The 12,433-nt window shown below is 36.2% G+C and overlaps 1 protein-coding gene and 1 pseudogene across 1 annotated transcript; one reads left to right on the top strand and one right to left on the bottom strand.

Moving 5' to 3' along the window:
- Positions 1-3,775: 3,775 nt before the first annotated feature.
- LOC123223160 lies at positions 3,776-4,430 on the top strand (annotated as a pseudogene).
- Positions 4,431-5,876: 1,446 nt separating this feature from the next.
- Positions 5,877-8,623, bottom strand: LOC123229588. The gene is made up of 2 exons (XM_044655537.1): positions 6,363-8,623; positions 5,877-6,279 (listed from the first exon to the last, which is right to left on the bottom strand). Exons 1-2 carry the CDS (start codon positions 8,621-8,623, stop codon positions 5,877-5,879), a joined length of 2,664 nt encoding a protein of 887 aa, XP_044511472.1.
- Between the last annotated feature and the right edge of the window lie 3,810 nt (positions 8,624-12,433).

Below are 12,433 nucleotides of genomic sequence, written 5' to 3' on the forward strand. Positions count from 1 at the left end.
ATTCACTGCTAAACTGAGGGATGATTTCTCTGCTGCAACATTAATCTCACCAGAAAACTCATTTTCGATTAGTTCTTGTGAAGCCTTAGTGTACTTGTAATTTACTACAGGAAATATCAACAAGGAAATAGGTTCAAAATAACTCAAACCATCATCAGAGCTCAAGCTCTGAAGAGTTCCACTAACCAGACTGGTAATATTACTTGAAGTTCTTACACTGTCAGGCTTAAGTACAGCAGTATGATGAAGGACATTTCCTTCAGGGGGGAAACTAGAACTTGATCCCACCATGCAGAGCTTGCCACTAGATTTTGGCCAGAATCCTTTCAAACTGAAAATCAAAGCACCTTCCCCCGATCTCATTCCCCTAAAGATTGAATGGGGATTTATCACATTGGCAGCCATCAAGTTCAGGTTCCTGCTATAGAGAAACAAGCTTCCATCAACCATGGAGACATCTTCAGAATCAGTGATATAGATATTTTCAGTGTGAAACATTGCTTTCCATTTGCTTGACGAGTATTCAAATGGGTTTTGATTCAAGATTTTGTCACCACCATCATAATAACCATTCTGGAGAGTTGAAAACGGCAAGTTGGTGAATTCCAGAACAGTTGGGGCTGATTGAGGGACAACAGAAGCACAGTGATCTCTAAGAGATTTGACTTCTGGTGCAAGAGACTTTGGTTGTGTGTAAGAGAATAAAAATAAGTGTGAGTGTTACACCATGGAATCTGATAGCAGCTGTGCGAAGTGACAATAGAAGAAGCCATAATCATACAAAAATAGTTCAACCAAGAAGATGAAATTTCAGTTACTGAAATTTGAAGCCTCATCTTGATGTCTATATATATACTTATTTCTGTCACATACAGTGATGCAGATTGGATAACACCAAATAATATCACAATCTGTGATTGTTCTCTCTCGCCTGGAAAAAGCAGGGTCAAGTAGACTTGTCAACGGCGCTTTGGTCTTATACTTGGAAAAAGTACACCATGGAATCTATGCAACATTTCTGGAGAAGTAATTAATCTACAGACTGATACTAGCACACATTTTGTAGCCCTGAAATTACTGCAGGAAATTATTTCAATTGGCAGGATTCAACCCACTTTTGGTTTGTCATATGTCCAATTCGTACTCCCATGATGGTCCACTTTTGGAAAAGTTCTGCAACTCCCCTACCATCACTCATGAGCAAATGAACAGGATTTAAGTCTTCCTGTTGTTTGTTGTGCTGTTGTATTCTTCACAGATTCCTTGGGTTTGAACCTTGTGGTACTCCGATGATGGACCAGTGATAATTCAATATTTGACACTAAAATATTAATTTTACGTATCGGAAGGCAGAATTTGAGGTAAATATGGAATTGGAAACTGATTAGCACTACAAATTTTGACTGAAAAAAAAAATCTTACTGAATGTCAGAATGCAGATATATTTACTAAGTCACTGTCAGCACCTAGATTTTAGATGCTGAGAAATAAATTAGGGATGTGTGTGAAAAATATAAGAGAAGAAATAAATCCAGTTCAGTTGGAAGACTGATTTGAGTTGCCTGAAGTTAGTATGTCAGTTTAACTTAGGGAGGAACTAGAAGATGAAAATGATTCTATGTGTTTATCGTGATTGAGTGCTGTTGATTAGAGGAGATATGAATGTGTGAGTTTTTTTTTTTTTTTTTGGGGAGCTGTTGTGGGTTGTCTTTATAAACCCAACAGCTGTGCGAGCTGTTGAGTTTTGTTTTAGCAATGATAGATGAAAGGGAACAACGTTAGCTGAAACGTTAGTGGCAGTCTCTAAACGGTTTAGTGTTTGTTGAGTGAAAGAGCAGACAATGTCGTTTTTGTTCTCCACTGTTGAGGACATTTCGCTGAGCTGGTTTAACTGCTCGAGGAGTTAGCATCACTTCAGTCTAATACTTCAGCTTCTTCTACAAGCTTCTGCTTCTCTCTTCTACTGCAGTTTTCTTTTTTTTTTCCTTCTCTCTTCTAGTTAAACTTGTTCACCTCTGTTAATCAGTAATTTTTTTTTTTAATTTTCTTAAGATCTAAAGGCTGTAATAGTGTTAGCTGTAGTTGTTGAGAATAAATGGCAGTGATAGTTTTCGACAGCTTGATACAGATTGACATTTAAGTAGTATAAAAACTGGTTAATCTTTGTTACTCTTCAGTATTCGCAATAGTATTTTCTTGAGGTATTTTTCAGTAAACGATTTGTTGGTTCTTGTATGTTTCTTTGACATTCTTGTTTGTCAAACTGAGTTGTACAATCCAATCCCTCTAGCACTGTGTGTTCTTATTTGTTTTTTTTTTTTCCTTTTTTCCCTAAGAAGAAGGTGGAGGATGATTAGGGATTAGAATAATGTGCAGGTTTTCTGTTCTTCCAACTGTTATACCAAAGGCCTCTGTCATGTCTAAATATTCATTCTGCATCTCACTGCGAAGTTTCCAATCAAAATGTACAGAAACATGGCCAAAGGAAGCTCAACATTGGCTAGATCAATTGACATTCCAGGGCATATTCTCCTACTGGCACCAAATGAGATGTACTCAAAATTGGTCCCCTTGTAGTCTATTGAATGATTAAGGAACCTTTCTGGATTGAAAATTTCTGGTTCAATCCAATATTCTGGATCTTTTCCGAACGCTCATACATTAACAATGATTCTAGTTTTGATGGGTATGTTGACTCCATTAATCACACAAAGCTTTCTGCATTCTCTAGGAATTGACAGCAGGTGCTGGAGGATGTAGTCTCAGAGTCTCTTTTACTACTAGCTTCAAGAACTTCATTTCATCGATACTTGTTTCATTGATTTTACCATACAGACTAATAAAGGATCAGTAATCAATCTCAGTGATAAAATAGTCAGGTTGACATACGGCATAACAGCTAGGGCGGCTTTTGGGGAAAGATGCAAAGAAGAAGAAGCTTTCGTGTCATGCGTATTGGAAGTCGTTGTGGCTGCTGCAGGTTTCTCCATTGTTGATTTCTACCCTTCCGTTAAAGCAATTCAGGTTATTAGTGGAACAGATCTGAAGCTTGAGAAGCTGCATCAGAAGAGTGATAGAATACTTGAAAAAAATCCTGAATGAGCATAAAGAGAAGGAGAGACCAGAAACGGACGAAAGAGGAGTAAAGGAAGATTCAATTGATGTTCTATTGAGAGTCCAGAGAGAGGGTGACCTTGAATTTCCCCTAACTGACAACAACATCAAAGCAGTCATCTGGGTTAGGACAATATTACTTTAATTTGCTGAAAGCACTGAGAATTTACTACTAAGAGTTACGTCATATCAGCAAACTAACATCAATCAGAAATTTCATAGCTTTACTGTTATGTTTGGCAGAGTATTGGCAAGAGAATACAAATTGTTGTTTACAATTCTCTAGTGACTATTGAGTATTTACATAAGTAAAAGTAGATAAAAGGATCCCTTGATCACGTTTATTCTTTAAAAATACGAGATGGAGTTTGAGCAAATTGTGGAAACGGCCAGAACTATAGGACTCACGTTATTTCTAGATAAAAGGATTCTTTTATGAATTGTGAGTGTAATGTTCAATCGTTATATGTTGTTCACATAACTAGTCAATCACTATGTAATGCTAAACACTTTTTTTTATATAATTCTCATGGATTCTTGTAGGAAAATCTAACTTCAGAACAATATATAAACTGACAAATTATTTTGATTCTATGAAATGGGCACTGAATAGTGTCCAAGCTGATAATTTATTATTTTGTTTTTTCCGGGATATTTTTAGAGTTGGAAGTGAGACATCAACAACAGCTTTACATTGGGCAATGACAAAATTGATGAGAAACCCAAGGGTAATGAAAGGGGTACATGCTGAAGTAAGATGAGTTTTTGATTGGAAAGGAAATGTTGATGAAACTGAAATCCAGGAATTGAAGTACTTGAAATGAGTGGTAGAGGCTGCACGCTCCTGTACCTCTTTTACTTCCAAGGGAATGCAGAGAGAGTTGTGAGATTAACGGGTACAAGATTCCCTAGAAAACCAGAGTCATCGTCAACGGATGGGCAATCGGAAGAGATCCCCGCATACTGGAATGATGCTGAGACGTTCTATCCTGAGAGATTTCTTAACAGCTTAATTGATTTCAGGGGGATGGATTTCGAATACATTCCATTTGGAGCTGGAAGGAGAACTTGTCCAGGCTTGACGTTTGCACTACCAACTATTGAGCTGCCTCTCACACAACTTCTTTACCATTTTAATTGGAAGCTCCCGAATGGGATGAATCCTGAAGATCTAGACATGAGTGAGGCTTTGGTATAACTATACGAAGGAAAACAGACTTAATATTGATTCCTATCACTTATTGTTCTTAGTATTCTTTCATAAATATTGCATAAGAACACGATAAATGCAATAAATATTTTCCTTTTTTTGGGTTTCCAGGTTCGTTCTTCTGGGTGATTATGATTTTCAGAGGATAGAATGTCAAGCATGTTAAGCTTTGTTTGCTCAAATAAGCACAGTGTAGGAAAATAAACGTATATAATCTTTTGGAAAATACAGTTTTCGGAAACTATTTATTGTACGTTGTTTACATAAATTCTAATATTATATCACATGTTATTATATAATTTAGTGATTTTAAATTAAAAATAAATAACTTATCAAATTATAAAGTTTCTTTTAGTATACAAATAAGTAGATACACATAATTTTACACTTTCCGTACTTATGTATTATTCGCCCCATGTCCTTTAGTGGAGCTAAGAGTTTCTCCTACCCACTTCATGTAAAATAAATACATATTCATCCTTAAAAGACAATACATTAGTCAATGACTGTGCTGGATAAATGTCTTCAATCAAATTATACTATGAATTCTCTTTTGAGTCTGACTTCAAATACTATTAATCATTTCTTTGGACTTAACATCTTCTAATGTCTTATTTAACCCTTTTTACACCGACAAATCTTAAATTGTGTTTTATTATATCATAAAATTACTTTTTACGTCAAATAGAGGAATCTTAAATTTACAAAGACTGTACCTTCTGACATTTTATGATATCTACTTCCCTCGAAGCTCCTCTCTTGAATCAAATTCTTCCTCAAATCGAACTTATATCTTCCCAAATCATGAGCTTCACTCTGATACCACTTATTAGGGTTGCAACACCCAAAACCACGAAAAATAGAACAAAAACCTATTGAAAAAAAATATATATAAATATTTGGTTCAACCTAACCTAAAGTGACATACTCTAAAATCCAATAAATTAATTTTATGATTGTGAATTTTAGAAAAAATAAAAATATATACAAATTAATTGTTCAAATTAATCTATACAAACTAAAGTAATAGTTTATAATTGAGTGATATAATTATTTACTTTTTATCTTACTTTAAAACTATCTAATCAGATATTGTTAATTCAATTTACACATACAAATTTTTACAATTTGTTTTTATGTATTACTCTTTTAGAAAAGAAAAACCTCAAAACCCTTTACTTAGACTAAAATCTAAGAAGCCTACAAAACCCAAAAAGCCCAGAGAATCATACTCCAAAACCTAATCAGTTTATAAATTAATTTTTACTCCTATATGACTTTTAAAAGAGAAAAACAACAAAATTCTTTACCAACACTTGGAAAACAAACCCAAAAAGTTTACATCCTTTTGATAGCTACTATATACTTTACACCCTTCTAATAACTCAATCACAAACATTCAAATTAATATCACTAGATACTTCTTATTTCTCAAAGGACATAGTCTTAGGTTTACAAAGAGTTTGTACAATACAACTTCACCAGCATGGAATCAAACATGTGTAAAAACAGGCAACACAGAGTTTACTATATTACACCAACAGTACTTATTCTATTCTTCACTAGCTTCTGGTATCTTCTCATAGACAACTTCCAGCTCCCTGAACCTGCGAGGAAGGAAACATCGCCCGCCAAATCGCTGCTGGAGGTATATGATTGCTGCAAAAAGGATGCCAACAAGCATGATGGTGACATTCCAAGCAGTGAAGTAAAAATCTGCGGCAGGGTCCGCATGTATGTACGAAACATCAAAATTCTGAACATTGTTGTGAGCCTTGTAAAGGTCATATGCGTGAGGCACAAAGCGAACCAAGGTGAATCCAATGTAAAACAAACGAGAAAGTGCAATTTCTCTTGAGTTGTAGAACATGTTGAGGAGAATTTGTGGGAAGAGGAAACCATCCAGGATGAAACCAGCATAAGATCTGAAGTCCATCCAAAGAGAATGCTGGTTGCTGTCAAATCGAGAATAATAAAAAACCCAACATTGTTGTTCTTCCAGCCTACATAAAAAGTTATTAAACCTCCAGCTAGATACAATGGCAAAGACACAAATAATGTCTTCTTCTCTGCAGCCCACAAGGCCTTATGGTTGTTTTCACTCATTCTTTTGGACCATGAAAGCTGGAGAAGACGAAATTGTAACAGAAAAGCCATCATTGTGACTATTCTAACAATAACTTCGTGCACTGCTAGCCATCCGCCGCTTCGAAGGAAGACACTTTGGCGATCGCTGCTTTGCAAGAAAGAGGCTTCGATGTTCAGCACAAGAACTATCATGTGACCCAATGTCAAAACTGTGAGCATGAGAAGTGAAATGAAAGGCAGAACTATGGGGTTCTTTTTCACATAGAAAAGTTGGAACACTAGAAAAGCACAGGTAAGTGTGTTGGAGACTAGAGCCATGAGGATCTCCAAATCCATCCTCCAGATTGATTTACTTTCCAAGATGGACCAAGAAGCAGTTGAAGTGACACGGAGAGGCTCAAAGTAAAGAGGATCAGAATCTTTGCGAGCACTTGTGATGGTTCCCCTGATAGAGAGCCCATTTTTCTTTGCATTTAGTGGAGGAAACTGCAGATTGACAAGAACCTCGCAGTCCATTGAATCGTTTTTCAGTTTCTGACTGCTCAAGGAAAGATATCTGCAGCCAACCATGCGAAGGCACCCATTCTCAGGATCATAAATCCCTTCAACAAATATTTCAACTCGCCCGTATTTCTCACTCAAGGACGTATTGAATAGATTTTTGACACTATCCAATTGCACATAACAATGTGGTGAGAGGCTTATTTTGTAGCTGACGTTGGGTGGTGTACTAAAGTTGGTATTCCCTTCAACGCCAGCACTTGGGGGCCTTGGCCTTGAGCTGGAGAATGTTGTGGAGTAATATTCTGATGACTGAATAATTTGATCACCAACAGAGACCTGAAGTGAAGAACCCCAACCAATTTCCTGTCTAGGGCTTCTGACTGACATATCAAAGCTCATTTCATAAGAGTACCCATCCGGGTATTTTTCCCCCCCATTTTTAATGGGTGACTTCTTCAAGCATGACATATTTTTCGCTTTCTCAGTTGCTGTGTACATATACTTCAGCCCTGGAAGCCGTAGCCTATCATTTTCAGTACTTCGGAAAACAATTCTGTCAAAGTAACCGCCACCATTTGCAGTTTTCTGACTCCAAATTTGGCCTAACATGGCCGTTCTGTTTCTGATTGACCAGATTGCAGGAAATCTCAAGGTCAGCCTTATGGAACAATCCTCTACGTGAGAGCCATCCAAAGCACCACTGTTGCTCAAGATTCTGCAAGCAACAATACGTAGGCGTTTCTTCTTCCAATCCCATGTTCCTTCCCCAATGAACGTTGTGTTCGGATTGAAAGGGTTGTAATAGTAATACCCGGAACAGCTACAATTAGGAAATTCCACCAAAAACCTTAAACTTCGTTCATCCGCTGAACACTGTAGCTTGGTTAAAGACATCACTCGTGGCAAATATCCAACAGCATCGCCAAAAGGATTGCAAGTCTTTGTAGAATTGCAATCACTTTGATAATCTAACTCAAACTCGGTGTATGTACTCTCAAAGATTGAGCAAACAGTTTTACTTACCTGTAAACCAAGTGATGAGTTATCTGCTGCAACATTAACCTCACCAGAAAACTCATTTTCGATTGATTCTTTTGAAGCCTTGGTATACTTGTAATTCACTTCAGGAAACATCAACAGGGAAATCGGCTCAAAGTAACTCAAATCATCAGCAGAACTCAAGCTCTGCAGAGTTCCACTAACTAGACTGGTAATATCACTTGGAGTCCTAACACCATTAAGCTTCAGGACAGCAGAATGATGAAGAATATTGCCTTCTGAGGAGAAACTGGAACTCTTTCCCACCATGCACAGCTTCCCAGAAGATTTTGACCAGAATCCGTTTAAATTGAAACTCAAAGACCCCTCTCCAGACCTCATTCTTCTGAAGACTGATCGAGCATATGTCATATCCTGATCCCTAGCATTCAGGTTCCCGCTATGTAAAATCAAACTCCCATCAATCTTGAAGACACCTGGATCATCAGTACCATAGACGTTTTCAGTCAGAAACAACATCTTTTTCCGCTCACTTGATGAGTACCAACATGGGTTCGGATCTAAGATTTTATGCCCACCCTCGTAGTAACCATGTTGGAAGGTTGGAAATGGCAAGGTGGAGAATTCAGGATCTTTTGGGGTTAACTCAGAGACAATAGAAGCACAGTGATCAGAATAAGAGACTTCAGTTCCAGTGCAAGAGACCATGGTTGGATAAAAGAGTGCAGAGAGAATTAGGAAAGTTTTAAGCCATGGCAGCAGATGCCAGCCATGTGAAGAGGCGACAGAGGAATAAGCCATAATCATATAGTTCTTGAAGCAAGAAGGTGAAATAAAGAAGAAAATTCAATCACCATAAGGATTTGAGACTCAAGTGAAGTCTATTTATCTACTTATTTATCTCACTATTTGATGACATTAATTGTAATAGTCGATCAGTCTGTGTCTCCCTGGAAAAAAAAAAAATACTCAATTAGACTTTCAGAGCCCAAATTTTTGGCCTCATATGTGGAAGAAGCTCGCTTAGTCTTCGTCAATGGCAGCATTCAGTGACTTTCTTGCACCACATTAATATAGCTTCAAAGACTTCAACTAATGCAAGTCTAGCAGGTCAATTTTGATTGATAATTGCACAAAACGCCTCCAATAGAATGAACATATTTGAAGACTATCATTTCAAAAGATATACATTTTTGTGCCTGAAATTTTGCAAAAAAATAAATAAGTTTTTTCAACTGATGTAAACCTCTCCTGTAACCCACAGAGAATTTAGAAGATTCATGCTTAGAAAGTTCATAAAAATAAATCATTCTTCTTATCATAAACCAAAAAATCTTAGTCTTTCTTATTCTATGATAAACTCAATTAAATAAGAATGAAGAAACAGTTCTAATTCCAATGAAATAAACCAATCTCAAAGTTATAAACTTAAAACGTAAACCTGAACAACAAAAGATCTTTAGTTAAACATTGAAGCTTTTATAAGCAAAGTAAATTGTAAAAACAGGTCATCTAAATTCCTATTTCTATTATAAAATATTTTTTCTGCTATCTTATGTTTTAAGATTTTGAACATTTGATTTCACTTCATTTATTTTCCATGGAAATGAAAATCTTAGTCTATTTATATGTAGTGGGGCCAGCAAATGGGTGGACATGGTGAAACTTAGTACATTACTAATAAAGGTGGGAAAATCGATTGGCCGAACAATTGACAAAGCCAAGCTCATTTAGCTTTTAAAAAGTTTCCTATATTGAGAAAAGTCTTGGTCACGAGAGCTATTAAATACTTCACGTATTCCTTAGGTTTGAACTTTGAACTTGATCATACTCCAAACATGAACAAATGAACTTGAAAAAGAAGTTGGCCCTCAAAGGGTGGTTTGACTAAGTGTGGAATTCCTAAAAAGTCCCAAGAGAGTTTGGGTTCAAGACTCTCAAACACCAGATCAATACTAAGTTAATAAGATTATTGAAATCGTACATTGTTTTTAAATTTTCAGACTTTGAAGAGTTGATTGTTGCATGGAAGAGTAGTCTATATTGGAGCGGAAGCTGCTGTACTAATGTCTCCAAGAAAACTTCAAGCTTTTGTATAAATTGTAGATTTTTATTTTAGTAGCAATTCAATAAGCAACTCTGTTTCTGTTCCGGTTGATTTTCTTTTGTTAAGTATTTGGCATGTTCACACTTGGCTTTTTGTGTGCCCAAATCCGTCTTTCTATCTGTGTGCACATTGTTGCATTATTGTGTGAAAATTTGTACTGATTTTTATTTGAGTTCAATTGACAATTTGGCCTCGTTTGTGGAAGAAGCTGTCTTGGTCTTCGTCAATGGCAGCATTCTGTGGCTTTCTTGCACCACATTAATATAGCTTCAAAGACTTCAACAAAAGCAAATCTAGCAGGTCAACTTTGATTGATAATTACACAAAATGCCACCAATATAATAAACATATTTAACACTATGATGAATTTCAAAAGGTCTACATTTTTGTGCCTCAAATTTTGCAAAAAAAAAAAAAGTTGTCACAATTGTTGTGAAACCTCTCCCCAAAGAGAATTTAGAAGATTCATGCCTAAAATGTTTATAAAAATAATATTGTACGTACCTATTTTGAAGATACAAATGAATACTCATTTGATACGCATCATCACGTGATTAAGTGTTGCTTTATCTTGAACTATTTTTCACTTCCATTGATTACTCTTTTGGGAGTGTGGCTTCGCAAAAAAAAGGCTTTGAAGTTCCGCATAAGAACAATCATGTGACTGAAAGTACGAATCATTAGCATGATAAGTGAAATGAAGGGAAGAACTCTGGGGTTCTTTTTCACATACATAAGTTGAAACACCACAAAGAAACAAGCGTGTTGGAGGCCAGAGCCATGAGGATCTTCAGATCCATCTGCCATATTAATTGTCTTTCAAATCCATCTGCTATATGGGTTGTCCTTCTGTAATAAGCAGTTGAAGAAAAAGATATAGGATAAAAATAAAGAGGATCAGATTTTTATTTCAATGCTTCCCCTGATCTTAACTCCATTCTTCTCCGCATTCAGCGGAGGGAAACTGAAAATTGACAATAATTTCACTGTCCATGGACTCATTTGTCAATTTCTTATTGTCTAAGCCAAGATATCTGCAGCCAACCATGCAAACAACCCCGGTCTTAGCATCATAAATCCCTTCCTTATCATGAAATTATTTGCATTATTTGATCTTACATATATGTCACTAGTAACATTCTTATCATGAAATACTAATTTGATCATTCGAAATCATCTCTGAATTCGCACGCTAGGCCCTTCCCGCCTAAACCCATGTGCAACATCCGCAACCTACATAACATGCTTATTATGCCCCGCCCAAGGCACAATTTTACATGGCCCATGCCGCCCAGCACATAAAATTTTGCAGCACAATTTTATAAAGTATCACCATAAAATTTTGTTTTTACAACAATAAAAAGCTGCATGATGGAAACAACTTCTACAGAAAAAACTTCCTAAAACAAAATTCAAGCTTTCATTATACATTTGGCTGGCAGCTAATTCTGCAGACAGGGCAAGTTAAATGATCCTTCAACCAGGCATCAATGCAACCCGAATGAAAAATATGGCTGCAGACAGGGAAAACTCTGCAAGTTTCGCCATGGGAGAAACTTTCCAGGCAAATGACACAATAATTTGAGTCCTCTGATTGATCCTGTTGGTGAACATAATTTGTGGTAGGTAGTAATTGCTCCAAGGCTTCCTGTGATAGTCCTTGCATTACTCGAGATTCCAGATCGAAGTCGCTGAGTTCAGGATGCCTATCACGATTTTTATGAAGGAAGAGGAAAACCAGAGTTACCGCAATGCAAATACATATCATAGTCGATAATTCAGCATAAAACGCGATTTTAGATTGAGAAGAATCCATCAGAGAAGAAATCCAAATAAAAGATTGAGAATCACTCATGTTCGGTTAATTTTCTGTATATCAAAACGAACTCGATTATGAATCTTGATTCCAGGGACAAAGCTTCCGAGAAAAAAACAAATCAACCATATAGATGAAAATACTGGAAAACCAGGATGCAGGTTCTGCTGCATCCATCTTCTTAAACCATAATTTGGAAAAACAAGGTTGATCATCAATGGCTGCCATTATAACCATAATTGATTGAGCATTGAGATATCCATTAAAACAATAAGTTTGTTAAAACCCTTTAATTGGAAATTTATTAGTTAGGTAAGTTTTCTGCTACTTTTCTAAAATAAATTATTTCTAGCTAAATTAAATATGTCCAACTGTGTTTGATGATGGGCAGAGAAGGGAATGGAATATATATAGATTTAAAATGTCAGCAAGAGCTGAAAATCTTTTTTCTGGGACAGAAAATTATTTTTATTGAAAGAGGTGACTAAAGTAAATAAAAAGTTAATCTGTTGGTGGTATAGAGGTCATGGTTGAAAATTTGGGGTTCAAATAAAACTCTCAACTTATGGGACTAAACTGATAATTTTTTTATATA

Source organism: Mangifera indica, chromosome 1 (assembly GCF_011075055.1).
Source record: "Mangifera indica cultivar Alphonso chromosome 1, CATAS_Mindica_2.1, whole genome shotgun sequence".
NCBI lineage: Eukaryota > Viridiplantae > Streptophyta > Magnoliopsida > Sapindales > Anacardiaceae > Mangifera > Mangifera indica.